Genomic DNA, 25,266 nt, shown 5'->3' with positions numbered 1-25,266 from the left:
TTCTGTTTTTTAGAGGAATTTGAGAAGAATTGGAGTTAACTCTTGAAATGTTTAGTAGAATTCACCAGTGAATCCATCTGATCTTTTTTTTGTTGGGAGATTTCTGATTACTGATTCAGTCTCCTTACTAGTAACTGGTATCTCCAAATTTTCTATTTCTTCATGATTCAGTCTTGGAAGATTGTATTTTTCTAGGAATTTATCCATTTCTGCTAGGTTGTCCAGTCTGTTGGCATTTAATTGTTCACTGCCGTCTCTTATGATCCTGTGTATTTGTGTGGTATCAGTTGAAATGTCTCCTCTTTCATTTATAATTCTGAGTCCTCTCTTTTTTTTTTTTTTTTTTTTTTTGGCTAATCTAGCTAAAGGCTTGTCAGTTCTGTTTTTAAAAAAACAGTTCTTGGGGCTTCCCTGGTGGCGCAGTGGTTGAGAATCTGCCTGCTAATGCAGGAGACACGGGTTCGAGCCCTGGTCTGGGAAGATCCCACATGCCGCGGAGCAACTAGGCCTGTGAGCCACAACTACTGAGCCTGCGCGTCTGGAGCCTGTGCTCCGCAACAAGAGAGGCCGCGATAGTGAGAGGCCCGTGCACCGCGATGAAGAGTGGCCCCCACTTGCCACAACTAGAGAAAGCCCTCGCACAGAAATGAAGACCCAACACAGCTGAAAGTAAATAAATAAATTAAAAAAAAAAAAGTAAAGGAGTCAATTTCAAAAAAAAAACAGTTCTTAGTTTCATTGGTCTTTTCTATTGTCTTTTTAGTCTCTATTTCATTTATTTGCACTCTGATCTTTATTATCTTCCTTTTGCTAACTTTGGGCTTAGTTCTTTTTCTAGTTCCTTGAGGTGTGTTAAGTTAGGTTGGGTATTTGACATCTTTCTTGTTTCTTAATGTAGACGTTTATTGCTCTGAACTGCCCTACTAGAATTGCTTTTGCTGCATCCCATAAGTTTTGGTATATTGTGTTTCCATTTTCATTTGTCTCAAGAAGCTTTTTGATTTCTCTTTATTTTTCAACCCATTTGTTGTTCAGGAGCATGTTTAATTTTCATATATTTTTGAATTTTCCAGTTTTCTTTTCATAATCCATTTTTAGTGTCATACCATCGTAGTTGGAAAAGATGCTTGGTATATGATTTCAGTCCTCGTAAATTGGTTAAGACTTGTGTTGTGGCCTAACATATGATCTGTTCTAGAGACTATTCCACATATGCTTGAGAAGAATGTGTATTTTGCCCCTGTTGGATGGAATGTTCTCTAAATGTCTATTAAGTCCATTTGGTCCCGTGTTTCCTTACTGACTTTCTGTCTGGATTATGTATCCATTGTTGAAAGTGGGGTATTGAAGCCCCCTATTGTCATTGTATTGCGATCTAATTCTCCCTTCAGGTCTGTGTGTGTGTGTATATATATGTGTATGTGTATATATATATGTATGTATATAGTTAATATATATATAATACATGTTTTTTGGCTGCACCATGCGGCTTATGGGATCTTAGGACCCCAACCAGGGATGGAACCTGGGCCTTCAGCAGTGAAAGCACCACGTCCTAACCAATGGACCACCAGGGAATTCCCTAGTCTGTTGATATTTGCTTTATATATTTAGGTGCTCTTATGTTGGGTACATAAATATTTACAAATGTTATATTCTTTTGGTGAACTGACCTCTATATCATTACATAATGACCTTCTTTGTCTATTGTTACAGTCTTTGGCTTTGTCTACTTTGTCCAATAAAAGTGTAGCTACTTCTGCTTTCCTTTGGCTTCTATTTGCATGGAATATTTTTTTTCCCTCCCTTCACTTTTTTTTTTTCTTTTAGTATTTATTTATTTGGCTGCGCCAGGTCTTAGTTGCAGCACACAGGATCTTCGTTGTGGCACGTGGGATCTTTAGTTGCGGCATATGGGATCTAGTTCCCTGACCAGGGATCGAACCTGGGTCCCCTGCTTTGAGAGCGTGGAGTCTTAACCACTGGACCACGAGGGAAGTCCCTCCCTCCCTTCACTTTAAAAAAATTTTTTTCAGGGCTTCCCTGGTGGCGCAGTGGTTGAGAGTCTGCCTGCCGATGCAGGGGACACGGGTTCTTGTCCCGGTCCGGGAAGATCCCACATGTCGCGCAGCGGCTAGGCCTGTGAGACATGGCCGCTGAGCCTGCGCATCCAGAGCCTGTGCTTCGCAACAGGAGAGGCCACTACAGTGAGAGGCCCACGTACCACAAAAAAATAAATAAAAATTTTCAGTATTACTGCATTTTTTTTGGTCTCGTTTATGGATGTTCCTTTGTTGCGGCCGCAGCGAGGGGAGAAAAGGGAAACTTTCTTCATGCATGCACAAAGGGTGTGCTATTGACTGAAGATGATGGCAAAAAGTTTCTCAATGTGCTTGCACTGGCTGAGGCTGGCCTACGGTAAAACTTGGAAACGAATTCCAGTCCCCAGAACCAGCCAAGCATGGGCCAGGACGCATGCTGGGGAGGGAGGAATGTGTCCCCTCCCTGGCAGACCCTGCCAAGGGACATTGGAAAAATATATTTCTAGGGCGCTAGTCCACAGTCTGTGGCCCTGAGTGGAGAAATGTGCACCGTGAGGATCCAGTCTGGCCATGAGCATCTGCCCTGCCATCCCAATGCGTCCTGCTCACTCAACTGCTGGTTGTCTCTTCCCTTTACTTTCAATCTGGTTTGTCCTTAAAGCTAAAGTGAGTCTCTTTTGGGCAGCATATTTATGGGTCATGGTTTTTTTTTTTTATCTATTCAGCCACTGTGTCTTTTTTTTTTTAATTGAAGTAGAGTTAATTTACAATGTTGTGTTAGTTAGTGTACAGAAAAGTGATTCATTTCACTGTGTTTTTTAATCTGAGAATTGAGTCTGTTTACATTTAAAGTAATTATGGATAGGTATGGACTTTTGCTATTTTATTGTTTTCTGATTGTTTTGTAATTCCTTTGTTTTTTCTCTCGTTTTCTTCCTTTGTGATTTGATGATTTTCTGTAGCGTTATGCTTAGATTTATTTATCTTTTGTGTATCTATTATAGGTTTTTGCTTTGTGGTTACCCTGGGAATTACATAAAACATCTTATATTTATAACAGTCTATTTTAAGCTGATAACCTAATTTTGAACATATACAAAAGCTCTACATTTATACCCTCCCTCCATTTTGGTTTTGATGTCACAATTTATCTTTCTTACATCGTGTATCCATTAACAAATTATTGTATAGTTATTTTCAGTCCTTTTGGCTTTTAAGCTTAATGCTAGAGTTACAAGTGATTTACCCACCACTATAACAACATAAGAGTATTTTGAATTTAACAATATATTTACCTTTAGCAGTGAGTTGTATATCAATACTTTGATATGTTTTCCCATCACTAATTAGCATCTTTCCATTTTAGCTTGAAGAACTTCCTTTAACATTTCTTGTAAGACTGCTCTGGTGGTGATGAACTCCCTTCAGCCTTTGCTTGTCTGGAAAACTCTCTCTCCTTCAGTTGTGAAGCACAGCTTTGCTGGGTATAGTATCCTTGAATGGAAATTTTTCTCTTTGAGCAGTTTGAATATGTCATTTCATTCTCTGGCCTGCACAGTTGCTGCTGATAATCTTATGGGTATTCCCTTATCTGTAACAAGTTGTTTTTCTCTTGCTGTTTTTCAGATTCTTTTCTTGTCTTTAGCTTTTGACAATTCAAAATTAATGTGTCTCTGTGTGTGTCTCTTTGGATTCATCTTTTTTTGAACTGTCTGGACTTTGCGGATCTGGATGTTTCCTTCCCCATGTTAGGGAAGTTTTCAGCCATTATTTCTTTCAGTAAACGTCCTGCCCCTCTCTCATCTCCGTCATTGACCTCTATAATGTGTATAATTGACTCACTTGATGGTGTCCTGTAAGTCCCTTAAGTTATCTTCATTCTTTTTCATTCTTTTTTCTATTTGCTCCTCTGACTGGATAAATGCCAGTGACCTGTCTCCAAGTTTGCTTACCCTTTGGTTTAATCTAGTCTGCTGTTGAAGCCCTCTGTTGAATTTTTGTTATTGTATTCTTCAGCTATGTGATGTGTTTGGTGCTTTTAGGTATTTTCTTTGTTGAAATTCTCACTTTGTTCATGCATTGTTCTCCTGACCTCGGTGAGCATCTGTATGACTGTTACTTTGAACTCTCAGGTAAGTCACTTATTTCCATTTCATTAAGGTCTATTTCTGGAGTTTTATTTTGTTCTTTTGTTTGGAACATAGTCCATTGTTTCTTCATTTTCCTCTACTGTCTGTGCTGGCTTCTGTGCATTAGATAAAACAGCCACCTCTCCCAGGCTTGACAGAGTGGTCTCATGCAGGAGATGAACTTTGTTGATCAGCCCAGCCCAAGCTTTTGGTTGCATCTCAAACCTTTGTAATAGTCCAAGCTGCCTTCTTTGTTCTTGGTGCTTCTTGGTAGTTGAGGGTGTGTTAAGACTGGTCAGTTTCCCAATGGGGAGGATCACAGTCAGCACCTAGATGCAGGTTGATTGGAAGCTGAACCGTCAGATGGCAGCTGGGGAAGTGTGTAGTTAGGCCCTTTCCTGGCGTAAACTGGGAGATATAGGGGTTTTTGCCTGCTCCCTCTGCACTTGGCCTGGGTGTATAGCTGTAGGGGGTGCTCCTGTGCCTGTTAAGAACTGTTGCTTTGTTTGCTACAGTCCTGTAGGACTTGTGAATGCAAGCCCTATTGGGCATCAGAGCCAGACAAACTGGGTATCTGTCCCTCGGGCGGCAGCTGCTGAAGCTGGAGCACAGATGTGTGTATCAGCTCCTTCCTGGGAGATACTGGTGATTTGGAGCAGGCTAGAGGCAGTAGGTGGGGGAGGTATCCAGTGGATTTCTTGGTCTCTGGGGAGCATGGCTGTCAGCCCCTAGATGTGTGCTAAATTAGAAGCCTGGCTGTCAGGCAACAGCTTTTAATACCTGCAAATAGACCCCTTTTAGGGAAAGAGTAGGAGTTGGTGAGTCCTCTAGAGCTGACTAAGAACTCTCAGTTATAGTCTTGTGGGTTTCTTGGACGTAAGTCCCAAAACTAGGTGTTTGGCCTGGGGGGGGGTGCATTTCTTAGGTGGAAGTCTTAAAAGTTGGGCTGCTGGGGTGCTAGATATGGGGTCCAAACCCTTTGCTCTTCAGGGAGAACTTTGGAGTTGGGAGTGCCCACCTGAGTGTATGGTCGTGTGCCAGAGTTAGGGTTTATGGTGAGAGTATGTCTGAGCCTTTCCTGTCCGTTTCGATGTGGGTATTTTCTTGTTTGCTAGATGTGTAAGAGTAGCTCAGCTAGTTTTTTTTCTTTCTTTCAGAAAAACTTGCTCTGTGTGCGGTGGTATATTCGGTGTGTCCATGGGAGGAGGGGGAGTTCAGCAGCCTCCTAGGTCATTGTCTTAGACCTAAACCCTCAGATAACTTTTTTTAATCATTATTATTTTTTTTTTTTTTTTTTTTTTTTTTGCGGTACGCGGGCCTCTCACTGTCGTGGCCTCTCCCGTTGCAGAGCACAGGCTCCAGATGCGCAGGCTCAGCGGCCATGGCCCACGGGCCCAGCCGCTCCGCGGCACGTGCAATCTTCCCGGACTGGGGGCATGAACCCGTGTTCACTGCATTGGCAGGCGGACTCTCAACCACTGCGCCACCAGGGGAGCCCTTTTTTAAATGTATTTATTTTTGGCTGCACTGGGTCTTTGTTACTGCCAGCAGGCTTTCTCTAGTTGCGGCCAGCGGGGGCTACTCTTCATTGTGGTGCGCGGGCTTCTCATTGTGGTGGCTTCTCTTGTTGCAGAGCATGGGCTCTAGGAGCACGGGCTTCAGTAGTTGTGGCTCACGGGCTCTAGAACGCAGGCTCAGTAGTTGTGGCTCACGGGCTTAGTTGCTCCGCGCCATGTGGGATCTTCCCAGACCAGGGCTCGAATGTGTGTCCCCTGCATCGGCAGGCGGATTCTTAACCACTGCACCACCAGGGAAGCCCTTCTCAGATAAGTTTTTAACACTTTCTAGTATTACTCACTTTTCCCCCCAGCTTATATTTTCATAGGCCTCGTCTAAATAATGTATTCTTTCAGTTTTCTAGCTTGGGGTTTGGTAGCTTCATTTTGTTTTTCTGTCAGCCAACTTAAATTCTAAGTAGTAGTTTGGTTTTTTAATTTTTATTGGAGTATAGTTGATTTACAATGCTGTTTCAGATATACAGCGAAGTGAATCAGTTATACATATACATATATCCACTGGTTTTTCTTTTTCTTTTAGATTCTTTTCCCATATAGGCCATTACAGAGTATTGAGTAGAGTTCCCTGTGCTGTACAGTAGGTCCTTATTAGTTACCTATTTTCTGTACAGTAGTGTGTATATGTTAATCCCAAGCTCCTAATTTATCCCTCCCCCCAGCCTTTCCCCTTAGAAAACAAACTTACAGTTACCAATGTCTGTGAGTGTACTTCTGTTTTGTAAATAAGTTCATTGGTACCTCTTTTTAGATTGCACATATAAGCCTAAGTAGTCATCTTAACACTCCATATGAGGTTAGAGTCTGTTTAAAGAAAAGTAAGTCATCTCTATGTAGCATTTCAGACGGCTGTATCATCTCGGGAAGCCTGTGAATACAGCTTTTGAAATGTGAGCCACTCCCCTGCAGGCTGCCTGCTGCTGCCTCCGCAAGACCCCCTGAACGGAGTCTGTTTAAGTCTTTCCCAGGTAGGTACAATAAAGTTTAAATATCAAAACGGGAAGGTTGAGGGGCAGTTTAGAAAAAGAATGTTCTTTGCCAAACCTGACTGACCTCTATTTGTATTTTTCTTTCCTTAAAACTTTCTGTAGTTTTACTCATCCTAATACGCATTTTGAAAAGTTACCTTAAATCTGTAATTTTTCACAAACTCCCAATAACAAATTAGCCCTGCACTAGCTGGCAAAAGCTGCCACCATTTAGGAAAAGATAAGTAATAACAAAGCGGATCGCCTCTTTTAAATCCTAGTACGGGCAGGCCTCGTTTTATTGCGCTTTGCTTTATCGCGTGTCACAGATACTATGATTTTTACAAATTGATGGTCTGTGGCAACCCTGTGTCGAGCAAGTCTATCGGTGCTTATTTTCCAGTGGGCATCTGCTCACATTGTGTCTTTGTGTCACATTTTGTTAAGTCTAACAATATTTCAAACCGTCCACTAGCAAAAAGATTACCACTTGCTGAAGTCTCAGATGATGGATAGCATTTTTGGCAATGAAGTCTCTTTTAATTAAGGTATGTATATTGTTTTTTTAGACCTAATGTTACTGCACATGCTACTAGACTACACAGTATAGTGTAAACATAACTTTTATATGCACTGGGAAACCAAAAAATTCATGTTACTCTGTGATAGTCGCCGTATTGCAGTGGTCTGGAACTGAACCCAGAGTGTCTGAGGTTAGCTTGGATTAGGACTATAATAGTATTAGAAAGCCCTAAAAGGATTTTTTTCAAAACTTCTAGTGTGGAAACTTCGGTCATCACTCTTTAATGGACTTAAAGTATTTTGCTTGTTGGCGTTTACATGAGTAGGTCCCTCCTGTATAATTCTGACTTGATTTTCATTTCTTAAACATCAAGTTGCACAAGGTCTAACTAGAGCAATGGAAAAGTCTCTACTTCACCCTCCCGGAGTTGCTATATTTTGTGGCAGGATTGCTGTCAGTAATTAAGATAGTGCATGTGGTCTTCTGTAACTTCATAACCGCGCACAATGCTCCATAAACAGAAGGTATTAAGCAGTGTGACCAACAGCGTACTGCTTGGGCTCCTGCTGGCTCTCCTGCTGAGCGTGAATCAAGGGCGATGACCGGAGGCAGCACCTCAGTTAGAAACGTCAGTGTGTCAACAGTGACAAAAGCCTGTCGTTACTAAGAAAGGTCAGCTGTACAAAGTCCAAATGTATAATCATGCTGACAGATAAGAGATGATAAAATGAAATACTAAGTAACAAATTTAGCTCTGTTGCTTTAGCGAATGGCTGTTTGCTGTAAATAGTTGTTCTCTCAGTAGTTTTTTAATTGAAGTACAGTTGATCTACAGTGCTGTGTTTCAGGTATACAGCAAATTGATTTAGTTGTACATATCTATGTATATCTACTCTTCCTCAGACTCTTTGCCCTTACAGTTTATTACAAAACAGTGAGTATAGTTCCCTGTGCTGTACACAGGAGGACCCTGCTGTGGAGTAGACGTCTAGATCTTGGGTTTGTAAAACAAACAGCCAATGGGACATGGACCTTTATGAAGGTTCCTCATTGTTTCCACTTTCCCCAAACTTAAAGCTTTGTGTTAATCCCATAACCAGGTATGAAGCTAGTCAGAAAAATTATATACTAAAGCGTGAGTGGCACTTGGTGTAAAATACAGCCCCGTGGGTTACGGTGGTTTCTCAAATTGCTCTTGCTTTAAAAGAGGTTTCCGTCAGAAATGAAACATGCAGCAGTTAGAAACTTGATCTCCATACAAATGTGGAGTCTTGACTACGCACACTGTTTAAAAATGACACCATACCGAGGACAGAGAAGGACACTATTTATGTATGGTAAAAAGGCAAGTGAGTGAAGCTATAATTTTTATTTCATTTCTCTTAATACATCCACAGCTATTGCCACCTAAATAGATCTTTAAAATAAGCATACACAAGTACTGGCTATTATCTACAAATATTTATTGTAACACTTGAACTACAGGAAGCCCTTGGCACTGATAGAAAATATTGATTCACTGTTAGGTTACAAAAATTTATACATAGCAAAATTTAATGCTCTTTACATAAAAAATATTAGACTACTTAAACAAAACTTTCAAAAATTCCTGGTAATGGCTACCAGAATTAGAAAAGTAAAATTAGGCTTTAGACACTGCCTCTTCTAGAACACTGGACTGAAAACAGCACCTCCACTGCTGGAAAAAATATTTAAGTCTGTCATGCAACAGGAAAACAAAACACCAAGCTATTCTGGAACAACTGTTCTACACAGAAGAGAATGTCTCCCAATTAAAAAAAAAAAAAGTCAAGATCCCAACAGGCATTTTTTTAGGCATTAACAACACCAACAAAAAGAATCCAAATGAACTATTATACTTGATGTTCAATTTTAATAGCATCTGATAAAGGTATGCTTCCTCTCATTTTAACACATTTCTGCACATGGATACGTTTTAAAATCCAGGAAACAGCCAAACCACAAGTTAATTCTTAACATGAATATACAAAGTTAACCCTATATTATGCAGCCCCCTTTGAAAAGCACTAATGCACCCAACAGTTATATGTATCATTTCTTAAAGAACAACACAAAGTTTACCATCACTAATACTCGATACCTATAGTCACTTAATGTTCTGAAACACAATGATTTAGAAGGCAAGTTTCTTTCGAAGATGGCTTAAAACTCAAGCAGTTGGGTTTTTTTGTTGTTGTTTTTGTGGGGGGGTTTTTTGGGTTTTTTTTTTGCTGAACACTGAACTTTATTATTCCAGGAAACTAAGATTTAGATAAGAAAAAGTGAAATAAATACCAACCCTAATTGAAATTACTTCAGTATTCAAGTGTATAAAAGTAGGTGGTGTGCGGTCTGTTGGTCATTCGGTTTTAGCTATATAGTTGGTATGAAACTGTAAACTCACTATTCAGACCACGTAAAAACGGTTTTGAGTGGTGGTCATTTTAATAAGGTAACACTTCTCCATGAAGAAAAACACTTGTGGAACAAAATTCTATGAAGGATTTGGGGTTGCCTGTTGTTCTTAGAAATTTAAAGCAAATACTCATTAAGGCAGAGCTGACATTTCTCAAGAATGATGACAACTGGGTCACTTTATTAAAATGAAATCTATTATAAAATTGATTCTGGAAAGTTGATTCTGGAAAGTTTGTCAGTTGAAATCCGGCTTCTTCCACGCTCGGTGTAGCAGAATTATTATAGTGGGCTCATCTTAACATTCTTGGGGAAGAAAGGATTTCTGATTGGATCAGGAAATTAATACGTCCTGCGGGTGCGGAGGTCAGCTATTTTTTTTTAAAAAGGTCAATTGTAAGGATCACTTTATCTTTGAGCCCCAGCTTCATAAATGTCAGCTGTCTGTCAGAAATGGAACTTCACATCATTTCCACTTTATCTCCTATTTTAGATACATTTATCTATTTGAGAACGGATGGTCACACCCCCTGACGCTGGTATGGCATGGTCCCTATCAAGATAGGGGTATGATGTATTCTCACAGCCTGTCTTGGTAGGATCGTGAACAGGCCACAGATTTTCAAACGGATGATGAACGCTCATTTTGTCAAAGTGTTGCCTTTTAAAATGGCTCCCATGAAACCTCCAATATCTGTTCTAAAGAAAAAGATTTACCTACTGGAAGGTTTTCCTAGAAATACATCCCAGCAGCTTGAGACAGACAGTGAAGTGTTTGTTTGGACTTCTACGTGAGTTTGTTTGGTGGGGTACACATCTGTACTGCAGAGCAGCTGTCTGATGATTTGTCAGCTGTAAATTCGTCGGCTGAGACCCTCTGGCAAACATTTATGTGTAAGAATTGAGTTGTTCTTTTGACCGAGACTGGATATCTTGCAGTTCCTGTTCTTCCTTTGCTTTGATATCCTGGTAAGCCTGCATTTTGCTTGCATCCTTTAAGTAAGCCCAGTTAGAAGACAGTATCATGAGGAAGTGGATCTGGAAAAGAAGGGTGAGCATGATGGCTAGTGAGCATGTGAGAAGGCAAAGCGAGCTGCGAGGTAGATTAGACGCTCTGTACTGGAAAAAGGGAGAGGTGGTTATTCCGTATTAATACTCCTTCTGCTATCAATCAGAGGCATCGGAGACTGAGCGCATGCTCTGCTAAGACGCTTCATAGTAAGAGGCTGAGGAAAAGTTAGTACACACACACACATAATGAACTTGGAAAAAATGGCCAAAGAAGTTACTGTTAAGAAAAGGCAAAAGTGAAATACGACAGGGCGCTTTTTACCATTTTGAGGGTAACTTTAAGGTAGAAATTCAGAAACACGCTGTGGGGTTATTTAGAATCAGTGTTGTGCAAAGATCTAGCTTTCCTATCTATCCGTGGATAGAAATAATTCCCCCAAAGGCCTGAAAGTGTGAACAATGTTTATTTTGAGTAAATAATATAAAACTACATCTTTAACATGTAAAAATGAAGTGAATGTCAATACCAGAATTAAGAACTAGAAGCCCAGCATGCAGTCTCTGTGTTAACACATTTTTGGTAGTGCAACTACAGTTTTCACTTTATAACTGCCATGATTTCATTTCACAAAACGTCAAAATCTTTATTATCATTCTTTACAGTTGATGTGGCAAACACTTCTTTCCCGCTTATTTTCCTCATCTTTCCTGCAACACCTACATATCAAGTTCCTTATATTATATACAAGTTCCTTCTCGCCATATTTGAGACTTTCCGATCCAAGCAAAATTACTCTCCCCATTATAAGCTCTTACGTGCAGTTTGAGAAGTGGCTATGAGGCATCAGTTACTACTCACCCAAAGCCAACACTTTGAGGTTATCAATTCTGGGGGCTCTGAAAGGAATGATGGTGTTGTGTAAAAATAAAACTACATACAAATCATCTTTTTAGAGATAACAAATAAGCCGACGAAAACTTGAAGAAAAACAGCTTACTTGAGGGGCATTTATTGGGTAGTGAGCCCTGTAATCATAAAGAAAATGTTGTACTCAAATTTAGAATAATGTTGTAATCAAATTTAGACTGTTTGTAAAATATTTTCCAGACAGAGTCTAACAAGACCAAATCCCCATGAAAACGGTTCTCCTCCACTGCATCTTCAGCGCTTGTTTTCATCACTGAAATTGGTTATCAGACAAGCAAAACTAAAGGAAAATGCAGGTATTCCAAAGTTTTAATACTTAGAGATACTACTGCTCAAAGTAGTTTCGGTTCAGTTTTTCAGTGGCTGCTCACCAATGTCAGTACATAACTGAATCCTTTCCAAAAGGTGGAAATAGCCAGATCTCATTATTTTGTAGTTCATGGACGGTAAGTCATTTCATTAATCTACCATGCACAATGAGTTGACTAAAGTGATTTACAAATTACTAGAACAAAACTGCAGAAACCTAGGCTCTGCTTTAGTCTGGGGGTCAGTGATACTTCATGCTACTGCGTATAGCTCTCTAAAGCTCCTTATTGGCCTTATGCAATTTAGAACTTAGTGCAGCAATCTTCCCGACTCTTAAACTTCAAAACCGCATAGTTATATGTAGTAGCCATCATGTAGATCAGCTGGTGGAAGAGAACAGAACAGGACAGTAAGATACAGGCAATAAGGGCCGGCGCCCTGACGCTTCTAAGCTCGGGTGGGGATGAGTGCCAGCTCAGAGCCTACGGCGTGCTGCTTTTTTCCCAGTTATAATCGTAAGAGGAGATTTTTCATAGCTGGCACACACACACGTTCCTATTCGGCATTTCACGTGTAAGTAAGTCCTCTGCTCTCCCGTCAGTACGTTTATGAAAAAGACTGGATGTATTTTAAAAATAACGGAGCTGGGTGAGCAGCATGAGAAAGATGAGGGTAAGAGCCCTGTTTGCCCTCGTTCTTTCCCACGCTGCCCACTCAGCAGCTGTTAGTCCTCTGCCTGCCTGTTGCTCAGTGAAGAGAACAGGTCACCCCAGTGATGTAGCCGGTGGTTCTTTCCCTGGCTGGAAGGGGAAGGGATGACGTCAAGGTTGGAAAAAGTGGGAAGGACTCATTTCCGAGCACATGAGATTTCCCCTCTTCTCTACGAGTCTTAGATTTCTCGACACCACAAACCCCGCCCTCCCAAATGTTATACACACACACACACACACACACACAAACATACATACACCTGTGTGGTTGCACCCTCCCTATGTGTGAATTTGCCTTGGTGCTAAAATTTCTCTGTAACTCCCAGGTCAGGACTCAGGGCACTGCCACGGCCATTCGGACATGCAGAGTGGGGGAAAAGCTGAGGCAAGCAAGGCGCCACTCTGCCTTCTTGTGGCAACTCTCGGGCTGTAAACAACCAGCGTCCTTTTCATCATCTATTTAGTGCCACGGAGTTTGCATTTCTGTGATTTCACTCTTTACACATTCCCTCACCGGCATGCTGCAGGGCTGGCTAGGGTCCCTAAGCACAGGAAGGCGGCGAGGGGCCTTACGGAGAAAACACGTGTGTTAAACTTCGTTCAGGTTTGAGTTACAGTGCTGTTCAGGAGTCGGCAATATATACTCAGTAAGATGTCTTTCTTTAAACAGAAGCAAACTGATTCTTGCCACAGAATCCAAATTGCATCACCCACCATGGATGCCTAGACCACCACCTCGTACTTCCTGCAGTCTAGACATGGGGTAAGTCTACACAGGGGAAACTGAACCAAGGTCGAGTCCCAGGCTTGTTGGCTGGAAGGGAAATCTGTTATTAGAGTGAGTGCAGGGAAGCGGGGGACTGCACTAGGCCCGTCCTGGGGCCAGTACTCACCAAGGCAATGACGGTGGCACCAGCTCCCGCACAGGCCACGATGAACAGGTGATAGGACATGTAGAACTAGGAAAACAGGGCACCAACGTTAGCATTTTATGTGGAAGGAAATGGCCTCCCCCGATCCGGGCGCAGCTCCCTCTTTCTCCTCTAGGGCTGTTTTGTGAAGGCTGGGCACGTGCTGGAATCACCTGCGGGGCTTTCCAAACTTCCTGCGGCCCAGGCTGGACCCCAGACCCGTTACAGCGGAGAAGCTGGGGGCTGGGCCCCGGCGTCAGGCTATGATACTGCGCCGGCGTGCCTGCAGTCTGATCCTGGACATACACGCAGAGCAGCCAGGTCGGCGGGCCCTGCCGGTCTCAGTCGCTCGCGGCTTCCAAAAGCATGTCAGGATTCTCTTGAGTATGCAAGCTTCCACGAATGCATTTGAGAATCTGCTTTTATAAACAGTTATAAACCACTGCCTAAAGACTATTCTAGGGCAGAGAGATTTTAAACCATAGTGTGTCAGGATTTATTGCCAATTAAGGATGAACAAGAAACAGGAGCAACTCTCTCTGGAAACGTGAGACGAAGTGCCAATGTATAAAAATGTGCTTGTATACAACAAATTCAGGGCAGTCTTCTCTGAAAATTTACCTTGGTTCTGTGACAAGAGTCCTACTTTGAAACACTATCTGAAGGTGAAAGAGGAGAATCTACATACGTATTCAGATTTGCAGGACTGGGCTCACTCTCGAATTATTGCCAAAAGAGAAAGCTCTCTGATGGCGCAGGCTCCCCCGTCAGTGGGCTGGGCCATGGACCAGGGCCATTTTCTATGTCAAAACGGGAGGCAGAGAGCCCTCTCTCGCTCTTTGTCCCTAGGAGAACCCCTTCGCTCAGCCTCTCTTGCCCAGTGGTCACCTAGGAGCCCGCTGAGGGGGCGGGGTTTACCTCATTGGTGTTGCAGATGTTCTCCAGGGCCGAGCCACATATTCTTCCTGGGAAAGCATTCCAAGGAATGATACCTGAGAAGCGAATCCCAAGAGAAGCTTAGTGATTAGTGCAAAGTCCAGCGCCCCTGCTCTCAGCGGGCCCCACCACTTTCAGTGGCAGTTACAACACAATGACTGGCTGAGTTCTTCAACAACTGATGTACCTGCTCCCTGTAGAACAAGCTTTTGGGAATAAAAAGTCCTATTTGGACAACAGGGCAAGAGCAAAGTCAACTAACTAGTCCATAGGAGAATCAGACAATTTTTTTCCCTACAAATTCTGCTTTGATTAGTTGAGCTGACAGTCCTGAACTCTAGTTCAACAGCCGCAGGACAACCCCCCTCACAGGCATTTCCTCCTCCTGAAGCCAAACCAACACATCTCCCCCTGAATTTCATGGTCTGCGGCCTCACCCCTCAAGCTTGATGTCAGTGGTCCACCCCAAGATCCGTTCTGAAACTGGGAGGCTGTGCTCAGAAAGGTTCACGGCCATTCGACAGAGTAATTATGTTCTAGAGTTTGGGTTTCCATTTTGTATGTGTGTCTTTGCTTTTCTATTCATTTTTGTTGTGTTTTACAAGTATCTCGGAAATGCTTCTGGATTGAAGCTCCAATTGGAAACTTGGAAAACCACTGTCCTTCCGCACAGAGAGCGCAGCCCGTGGTGTCTCTCACTGGACCCAGCTCACCTCTGCAGGCACCTCGTCCACTCGGCGGCTGCTGCTGCCCTTTCTGCCGTTAATGCCTAGGTGTGTGCTTAAATATGACATGGGTCAAGTTCTCCTTCGCCCAGGCGGTAATAAGGAGGGAGGATTTTAACAAAACACTCCTTATTCCTTCCGTCTTTGCTATGGAGCAACAGTAAGTCTTTCTGCTTCAGAGGAATGGGAAACGAAACCACTGGTTTCAAATCTAGAACATTTTTAAAAAATGATGACCAAACATTTGTAGTGAATATTTAAGAAGACGGAAATGATATATGCATCTAGATATTCACTTACAAATACTTTAGCAATCAACTTTAGGATGGACTGAAAACAGAGACTAAAGAACAGTGTGGGTGAGCCTTTGGCTCTATGAGAAGAGATTAGTCCGATGGGCAATTTTAGGTGAGTTTCGTATTATGGTTCAAGGTAAGATGCTGAGGAGAAGCCAGATAGGAAAAATAAGAAGCAGAAAAGCTCTGAAAGAACAATGATTTCCTCTTCAGTTCTAATGAAAAGCTCTTCTTTTCCTCCTAGTTGTTTCTGCCAAGAACAGGATTTCCTACCATCCTGGCCAGAAGCACTACTGAAACTGCCTTCTCTCCCTCAGCAGGGAAGTCGGGTCTACAGTGATGGACAGGAGGCGCCCTGGCCCCTTCTGTGGCCTGCTTAGCTGCCGAGGGTAAGGATCCCACTCATTAGAAAATATGTGTGAACAGGTTTTTTTCCAACAGCTGGCTTTGATAGAGTACCTTCTGATGACTTCAAAATACACCTGGATTTTATGTTTTGCTTTTCAATGTTAAAGCAATATGGTCATTTAAAAAAGACCTGATTTAAAGAGGTGAAGGTGCAGAGTAACTGGATTATACAATGCATGCAATGTTCTGGATGGAAAATTGGATGGTAACAAAACCGAAAAGAAGTTGAAGGAAAAATATATACTCTTTTTAGAGTGGATATCCACACGTCTTTTTTGATTGAACTGCATTATAAAAAGTTTCTTTTACTGTACCCTGAACTAGCAAATATAACAATTTTGAATGACCCTTTAGAGCCTAACTGATGTTTCCATCCAGAAAATGGAGCACATTGAGGGAAAGAGTATAATAACCTCTTCCAATAGAAGGGATGAAACCCATCTGGATGCTTAGACGCCCATGTAAATAACTAAGGCCCAGACACATGCACAAGAGGATACCAACGAATCGAGGAGACGAAAAGGAAGTACCGTATTGCCGGATGTCCACACAGATCTGCTCCACCCCGGCTGTCCCGTTGGTCTGGGGGGACTTGATGACTTCACAGGTTGACCATATGTTGTAGAACATAAACACGGGCACTGCAGAGAAGCCAAACACACCCAGCCAGGCCACTCCCAGCACATAGGTGAGGAAGACGAACTAGGCCGAAAAGGAGGAGGAGAAAGAATCGTCACCGACCAGGGCAAAGCACATCCCCCGGGAGGAGTGATGACGCATTTCCTGGCCGATACCGAACCTGTAGGACGCGGTCAGAGCACCGCCTGGACCACGGCAGTGACAAGGGAAGTCTTGGAACTTTGCGGGTCCCTCTTTTAGCAAGGACGTGAGTGGCCACGAGAGGATCTCCCTTGTGCAAGGTCACAGAGCTAGTTGGTGACAGGGCCTCCTCCAGGCACTCCTCCTAAACACCACTGGCTGGAGGCTTTCACAGGCCACTGAATTATAACTCCGTACCAGTTTCCTAAATTCCCTTTCTTTTACATAATGGATGGGCCGTAGAACAGCCATTGCTACAGGAAGCCCTTTCCCCAAAGGAACTTGGCTAGTTTCATGATCTTGTGAAATTACTAAAAAACACTAGATGCTTGCACCTTCACTACGTTTACAATAGCCGTGATCACAAGCTTCGTGCACAGTGGACCTAATAAAATGCTCATTTCCCTCTAGTTTTGTTCTGTTGTGTTTTTCAGCTTTAAGATCCACAGCAGCGATGGCCGCGGGAAGAGGCTTCATCGTGCTGTCCCACATGCTGCCACGGGCGATTTCACCAGGCACAGGATCATACGGCTTTCCTTTCTTCCTGACCTGCTTGGACTACTGCTTTTCAGAGAGCTTTGAAAAGGCTGTTTCAAAAACGCTGTGCGTCTGATATTTTCAGAACGCGCACCCACCCGGGCACCCCAACGCCGGGCAGCGTCCTCAGCTCGCCCCCTCCTCGCGCGCTCAACTCCCGTACAGCAGACCCAGAGCCCGCTTCGCCTCTGTGCCCCCTTCTGTGCTCTCACTCCCCACGAGCCCGGAGTCTCACGATCGATGCCCTCTTGCTCACCTTCCTCCAGTTGCTGCCTCTGTGCATGGTCCCGTCACAGCCTACCTGTCTTTCGATGTCATTCCCAGCCCGGCAGCCCACGCCTTTCCTGATCTGGCCGCGGTCTGCTCTCCGCAGCAGCATCCCTTCCCTCCTCTGGGCTCCAGCCTCCCCTGCCAGCCAGGCCGCAGCGCCTCTGCTCCGGGCTGCTCTGCTCAGGCTGGGTCCTCCCCCTCCACGCCGGGTGCCGCTGCCGCCCTCCCTGGCCACCCCCCGGCCCTGGGCCCACAGCTCTACTGCTGCTCGCGGGAACGAGCGCACACTCTCCCAGCCCCTTCCTACCTGGGTTCCCGTCTGGGCCCAAAGAAGTACCTACACTCTCTGTGCCTCCCTTAAGGAGGATTTTTAGGAACACTGGGCACTCCGTGTCTTTTAAGACAGGCTCTGCGTCCTTACCTCGTGACAGCAGAGAGCTCAGTCGGTGCCCCCTGGGAGCCGCGGCCCCGCAGCGAGGGTGCGTATCTTCCTTCCTTCCTGCCTGCCTTAGCCAGCCTGGGCGTTCTGCCTCTGTGGGAGCACGTCTCTCTCAACTCCCCAAGTGTTTTCGTCACATCCGACCACTTGCTCAAATGCCAGCCAGCTGCTCGGCCCAGGCTATTACGAGCTGCACTTCAACGCGCCCCAAATCAAACTCCACGAATGCCCCTTTCCCACCTCTCCCTCCACCCCGGACTTTCCTTCTGTGAAACGGCACTTTCTAATCCTGCCTCTTAACGAGCCCCTTTTAGGCTCTGTCCTCCTCTAGACCAGAGGTCAGCAAACTAACAGTGCCTGCAAAAGGCCCGAGAGGGGACGGGTCAGGCTCCGCAGGCCACATGCGGTCACAGACACTCCTCAGTGCTGCCGTTACAGCATGACTGCGGCCGCAGACGCCGTGTCAACGAAGGGGTGTGGCGGGGTGCCAAAAAGTCTATTATGGACATCAAACCTAGAATGGCATAGAATTTCGTGTGTCCTAAGATACTATTCCTTCGTTTTTTTCCCCAGCTCATAGGTGGATAAAAACAGGTGGCGGACCGGCTCTGGAGCCGGCTTAACCCCCCTCTTTAGGCTCTAAACTTCTGGAGGACAGTCCCCAGCGAGGTGCTTAGTAGGAAGCATGCTTGGTCAGCACTGCCAGAGGGACTGGGACCATTCATCATAGTATGGGTGAGTCTTCGTGGCCACAATCCATATTCGAAGATAAATGAAGGAGAGCAGTGAGACGATAGGAAAACTATCTCCTTTCATAGTGGGGACTTTATCTTTGAAAAATCTTCAATACCCTTGTTATCTGGACGTTGATAAGAGAAATGCTTGATTTCATCCTACCAGCCATAGATTTTAATTTCTCCTCAATAATATGTTGAGGGTTTTTTCATATTCCTCACTCTAAGTTGGAACGGACACTCCTCCTGTCATGGACTCTGCACGTACTCTGTTAGCTTTTACCAAATACAAAGAAACACGTGGAGGTGTGGCTCTGGCTGGGTATCAGTCATCAGAGATTCGTACTCACCATCCCACTGATGCACCGGCCACAGGCGGTTGTTTTAAACTCCCCGTGCAGCTCTTTCACTGCGCTCGTGGTGTAGAAGCCTTCTGCCAACAGAATGATCCCGTACAAGAAGAAAAAGGATGCAATTCCATAGATGACATACTGCATCAGTTGTATTCTAGGAAAAGAAGAAGGTCCAAGTGGTTAACAGACGTTTTTGGCCTCTGGAGGGGGGCCATGAGGGTGACATCACTTGCCCCGCTGATGGCTTCGGTGGGCTCATGGGGCGTTGCAGGTGGGCATCCCTGCCCAGCCCACCGCAACCTGAGCCTTTCTTCCAAGGTGAGCAACCTTCCCAGACAAGGGAGAAGTTTCCTTTGCACAGGGGCCCAGTTGGAATCTTTCAGTACTTATGAGATTACTTATAAATGCAGACGTTGACGAGTTAAAGTCACTCATCCAAGGAAACACACACAGCCAGGATTTCAACGCTGGTTCAGTGGACGACGTGTTCCTTCCACCATATCAAAATGCCTCCCAACCAGGCCTAGTGCTTAACGTTATTCTGATAAACCCCCTAAGTAAGCACTGAGGGCTGCTTTAAGGAGTAACGTGGGCAAACGCTTTCTGCACAGACATTCTCATGTCATAAGTGATACTATATCAAGTAGATACAAAAAGTTAATTCACATCTAATTTTGTCCTATGAAAGCCAACAGCGATGCAGCTGACAACCTTTGGCTGCCCACTGGAACTACCTGGTGAGCTTTAGAGACAACAGGTACCTGCGTCCTCTCCCCAGAGATCATGACTTAATTAGTCTGGGGTGAAACATGGACATGGGGATTTTTTTTAAAGATTGCTGGAAGTTTGAGAGCCACTCATCGAGATCACCAGCTAATTAAACTAACACACCTTTCCCAGGCTCAGTCACGGTGAATATCTCTTGGTCTTTTTTGTACACATTTGGCACTCAGCGAGTCCACTGTCCTGCTCAATCCTCCTTATAGCCTCCCCCACTGCTGCTCATTTCTTTGGAATCATTTCCTGAACAGATAAAAGAATAAAGTTCCCTAAGGACTCTTCCCAGAGGATCCCGTTATTATTCCATAAAAATTCACTCGTGCCTTTTTCAAAAGTCTGGTAGAAAAGTTTCTTCCAGTCACAAGATATCTAAAGACTGTCAAACCCTGGTAGTCAAGGAAGGAAAAAGAAAACACCGAAGGGCAAGGGGAAAATATACGAAGGAAAAAATTCATTGCTGTCACGCATGCACGGTTAGAGAATCCATGCATGGGAGTTGCTGTGACTCCACTGAGAATGAGTCCGGAAAGGGAAGGCTGAGGCTGAACCCCTACAAACAACGCCCCCTCTTCTGAACTGGAGGATACCCGGGGAGTTTTCTTCTGCTTGAATGAATGTCCAAGTCCTGTTCCTGTAGACTTAGAGTTGGGCTAAGTCCTCCCCAGGGTTCCCATCATTCCAGGGCTGGCCGTTTTCTGTGACAACACTGGAGGGCGACTGTTACTTGGGAACCACGGTAACTCTCTTGGTGGGAGGATTGGCACCATTGCCATCGTCGCCCTCGGCCACTGTGTGCAGAGTGTCCTATGTGTGCACCCTGGTGAGATCCCACCCCAGGTCCCGAACACCCACTGCACTCTTGGCCCTTTCTTTTTCCTTCTCTCCCGGACCTTTTCCCATCTGCCTCCAGGGAGCGTGAATGAAAAGCATCCGTTTTCTCCCAGGTGAGCACACTGCAGTCTTCCTGAAACCCTCCTGGGGTGGTGGCACTTTAAATACGTCTTCAAAGGAAGCAGGTACTTACACCTCGCTCAGCAGGGCATGGTCACTGGTGTTGGTGGAGAAGTGTTGCTCAAGGATCGCCACGGTGCCCGCGAGAGCCACGTGCCCACAGCCGCAGAACAAGGCGACCCCGGAGAAGCAGAGGATGGTGGCCACGAGGGAGGCGTAGGGGACTCCTCCCAGACACTTGATGCAGCATTCGAAGCAGCCTGGACCCACAGGAGAGAAAATGCCGCTGTTAAGGGCAAAACTCCTGACTTCGTGAAGACCACCCATTAACAGAGAAGGCTCGACTTATCCATCTTCCCGCGCATGCTTTATGGACAACAGCTCAACGTCCCAAGGACCAGAGGGGGAGCTGCCGACATCTCACATTCTGTGGGTGAGGACTCGGGGGCTCCAAGAGGACATGTGTAGCTTAATTTGCTCGGGGTGAGTGGCACAGCAGCCAACTGACGAATAGTTATGGAGTGAGGCACAATTCTACAAGTTTTTGTCTGACCCGGGGTCAGGTTAGGGGCCCCCCTGCTCAAGGAGCAGCAGTCATCCCACTCGCAATGTCAAAAGAACTGCAGTGAGGCTGCGGTTCTATGAAGAAAAGCGACCGTCAAGTTGCCCCCAACCTCAGCCTTCTGGGGTTTCGGGTACCTATTTCTCTCTTTTGCAGCAGCCAATGGCTTTCCCCGAGCCTTTGACCTCCTGGGCAACCAGAAGAGTCAAATACAGTAATGACACTATTGCTGTGGTCAGAAAAATATCAAGGGAATCATTTTGGAAAGGTGGTGGGCATGTTGGTCCCTAAAAGCACCAAGTCACCCAGATCCGCTCAAGTGGGTCCACTCAAGTTTCATGTCAATATCAGAAATTAGCTCAACTTTTAAATAAAAATGTTGCCCCGGGCCAGGCAGCACAAGCAGTTTAATCACAGTCCTCCCCCACCCCTCCTCGGCTTCCACCTGCCGCCCTCCAACAGAAACGTTCAGCGTAAGAAAGAACCGCGAACTGGTGGGTGACGACATTTAAGTACCTGAAGAGGGAAAAGGAACACGGGGGGGGGGGGGGGGCGGGGAGACAAAATGAGCATCCATGAAGTGAAATGAAGGAGAGAGCCACAGTTCACGCTCCATTCTCGAGAGGAATAAGAGTTTCATTCATTTTTAAAATCAACTTTGACTTGAGATGTCCATAAAGACCTCCCCGGGGGCAGTCAGGTGACATTTTCAGTTCGGAGACAGTTACGTTTCAGTAGAGCAGTGCTGGCCTCGGGATAATGTCGGTACCTCTCGTGACCTCCCATCCCTGTTTACATTATCCAGACCCTTAAGTAAATGGCTTGTTGGGGAAATGGAACTCTGAACGCATTACGATGTTAAACAGTAATCAAGAGCAGTTCATGACTTCAGGGCAAGCACATTAAGGCGGCTAAATTTCTTTCACCCCAACGGCCTTTACAGTACACAGGGAATGACTACCACAGCGAGAAACACGGGAGCTAAGCTTTTCCATTTTGATGAGCATCCCATTCTAAAACTAGCATTTGCTTAAACCCACCCCAAGCGGTGACTATACACTCACTACCCAATCTCTCTTCAGTTCATTGGAAAATAAAAAGGTCGGGCCCTCATAAGAAAGTGTGCTGCCTTTCATTTCAAAAGATGACCAGCTGTTTTCATGAAGACGAACCTCCCTGAAATGGACTGATGAAACTGCCTAAGATGGGACCCAGCACACAATACAGTTCAAGTTCACTAGCAAGTCAGTACCTTAAAGAGCTTTGGACACTTGAGATTTGCGAACGAGGATGACGGAGGTCAATCTTATTTTGTCCTATGACCTTCTAGGGGCTGAGGTGAAGCGAGAGGAATGCAACTAAAAGTCCAAATGCTCTCCAGGCTCCCAAATCGAGAGGAACTAAAATCGCTGGCCTCGATGTATTCCATTATATAAGAGGGAAAACAGACCTCTTTTCTCTTGTATTGTATCATTCCCCACCTCCCCCATTCTCAGCCTCCACGATGAAGTTAGGAACAAGATGAACGCCTGCTTCCCTAGCTAACAAAGTTATATCTGGGGGGCTTCCCTGGTGGCGCAGTGGTTGAGAGTCCGCCTGCCGATGCAGGGGACACGGGTTCGTGCCCCGGTCCGGGAAGATCCCACATGCCACGGAGCGGCTGGGCCCATGAGCCGTGGCCGCTGAGCCTGTGTGTCTGGAGCCTGTGCTCCGCAACGGGAGAGGCCACAATAGTGAGAGGCCTGCGTACCGCAAAAAAAAAAAAAGTTATATCTGGTCCTTATTGGATAGAGAAGTATGGCCTTGAGAGTGTGTTGTCCAATATGGTGGCCACTAGGCACATGTGGCTATTTAAATTATTCAAAATAAAATCAAAACTTCAGTTCCTCCATTGCATAAGCCACGTTTCACATGCTCAGCAGCCACCTGGGCTGGTGGCGACCATGTTGGACCGAACAGATACAGGACATTCCATCACTACAGAACACAGCTGTGGAAGATCAATTTTGACTTGCCACAAATTCACTTTTCTGTGACATGAGCTAGGTTCTGAGTTTTACTTTGGATTTCACTCACTCAGGACTTTGTGAAGATCCACAGGGTGCTAAGCACTGTGCTTGGCACTGGGAATACAAACATAAAATAAAACGCCTCCTCTGCCTTCAAGGAGATCAGTTTAATGCTGCAGGCAGACGAGTAACAGAATTTCTATAGCACAGCGTGATGAGCGGCAAGATAGAGGCTGCTGGAAAGCCAGTGGATGGTGGGGGGGCGGGGAGTGAAAAGAGAGAGACGGAAGGACAGGAGGAAATAGAATTCAAATTGGAGAGGGGTCCGGAAAGGCTTCCTACAGAAAAACCTAGGATGCAGAATACGTAAACAGCTGACATGGGGACATTGGTATATAATCTGATAAAATTTGAAGAAATCTGAAGATTTCTGTTGTATATTATTTTAATAAGCCCACATCCTGTCTCACCATCTGGAGTTAGGGCTAGGTGTTACAGCAGCGTAACGCACTTGCCCTTTAACAATAGAACTCATCCTTCCAAATCCCCAGCTGCCACTTCAAAACAGTCTTTCATCCAAAGGCTTAGAGCATTCTGCTTCTTTCAAAGGAAATATCACAGCTGTTCCCTGGCTCAGAAAGACAAGTGGGGTTAGAAGAATGATGCGGTTCAGTCCCAAATTCACCACTAGATCAAGGCTAAAGTTTCCCTCCAGTGTATCTCTCTCGTGGACTCCGTATACCCCATGCTGTGGGTCTAGTTTTAGAACAGCAGGGGAAACCAAGGACTCGAGAATTTGGGGGACCACTTCAGTGAATCATACTCTCTTAGCAGAAGCCCATGCTCTTAAGTTTTCAGCGGATGATTTTATTTGTGAACATACAACTCTGGCTCCTGTAGAACAGAAGTCACCATATTGGTCATCGTCGTTCCACATGCACAGATAAAACTCTTACAGACCCTGCTGGCCACCGTGAGCAGAAGCTGGGTGAAATTTATAGGAAATAACCTGGGAAAAATGTATAGGAAATAATACAGCTGGAGGCAGAGCTTATTCTAGCATGGTTGACCAGTTACCCACACGGCTAAAATTGCATGTGTGGTGGATATTCAAGCATCTGTAAATGGATCACTCCCCACTGTACCTTCTATGTCAATCTAGAAGCCATCTCTCCCCACAGCATGTAACATAACTGAACACTGGGCGATTTGGTCGTATGCCATACACTTAACCCAGAGGAACCAAAGGTGCTGCAAAAAGTTAGCAAGAAAAACCTAAATATGTTTCTAAAATATGCTATCAATACTGTTAGGATCCTCACATTAACAGCATTTCTGACCCGAAAAACGTGCAGGTATGTGTGCGGCAGAGGTGGCGGTGGAGGCTGACGGTGTGTTCAGGCTGGCCTCACAGGAGTACCACCTGCACAGGCCCATGGGGCCTTGTGCCTAGTATAATACTCAGATACTGCCGTCTGGACATGCTTAATAATTTCTCAACAAGGGTATCCGCATTTTCATTTTTGCACTGGGCCTACGAACTATGGAGCCAGTCCTGGGTGTACTTATGTGGGAGGAGGCAGGAGGGGTTCTTCCTACTTTATATGGCCACAGTAGTATTGTTTCATTTCACAGTGTTAGACAGAAATACAACCCAGAAGGGCAGACATTGCCTTGCCTACCATATCATCCTGAGTACAGCAACCATCATACTATATCAAGGGACTGGCATGTGCTAGAATTACTGATTTCCCCTTTACTCTGAGAGGGAATAGAAATTACCCGCTGTACTACCAATAGCAGAGTCAACACTCCAAGTTCCCCTAAACCAGGGGTCGGCGAACTACAGCCTGTATTTTTGTAAATAAAGTTTTATTGGAACACAGCTCACACCCCCTTCATTTAC

At 44.9% G+C, this 25,266-nt stretch overlaps 1 protein-coding gene and 1 long non-coding RNA gene across 7 annotated transcripts in view; one reads left to right on the top strand and one right to left on the bottom strand.

Annotated features, from left to right (window-relative positions):
* Nucleotides 1-8,590: 8,590 nt before the first annotated feature.
* Nucleotides 8,591-25,266, bottom strand: part of GPM6B (glycoprotein M6B) — a 155,235-nt gene continuing 138,559 nt past the window's right edge. For 2 of the 5 annotated variants that reach the window (XM_027095739.1, XM_027095736.1), the window contains exons 2-7: nucleotides 20,863-21,049; nucleotides 19,056-19,212; nucleotides 16,437-16,608; nucleotides 14,460-14,533; nucleotides 13,524-13,589; nucleotides 8,591-10,710 (exon numbers count right to left, since the gene is read on the bottom strand). In XM_027095739.1, the coding sequence (XP_026951540.1) occupies nucleotides 10,561-10,710; nucleotides 13,524-13,589; nucleotides 14,460-14,533; nucleotides 16,437-16,608; nucleotides 19,056-19,212; nucleotides 20,863-21,049 (806 nt within the window). In that variant the 3' untranslated portion in view covers nucleotides 8,591-10,560. Of the gene's footprint in view, nucleotides 10,711-11,131; nucleotides 12,304-13,523; nucleotides 13,590-14,459; nucleotides 14,534-16,436; nucleotides 16,609-19,055; nucleotides 19,213-20,862; nucleotides 21,208-25,266 lie in introns of those variants that run through there. The other 3 variants (XM_027095735.1, XM_027095738.1, XM_027095737.1) reach the window with 3 other exon arrangements.
* On the top strand, nucleotides 11,799-19,075 carry LOC113614327 (uncharacterized). Of its 2 annotated transcripts, XR_003430583.1 has the most exons (5): nucleotides 11,799-11,907; nucleotides 13,301-13,393; nucleotides 15,083-15,250; nucleotides 15,743-15,887; nucleotides 17,160-19,075. It is a non-coding gene; the product is annotated as an uncharacterized LOC113614327 (long non-coding RNA). The 2 variants fall into 2 exon arrangements; XR_003430582.1 differs by lacking the exon at nucleotides 17,160-19,075 and having other exon boundaries at nucleotides 15,743-16,400.

The sequence above is a fragment of the Aethalodelphis obliquidens genome, unplaced genomic scaffold (genome assembly GCF_003676395.1).
Source record: "Aethalodelphis obliquidens isolate GAN/ISIS:26980383/991018 unplaced genomic scaffold, ASM367639v1 scaffold94, whole genome shotgun sequence".
Taxonomy (NCBI): Eukaryota; Metazoa; Chordata; class Mammalia; order Artiodactyla; family Delphinidae; genus Aethalodelphis; species Aethalodelphis obliquidens.
The sequence above is the reverse complement of the archived record's forward strand: the minus strand, read 5'-3'. Positions and strand labels throughout refer to the sequence as shown.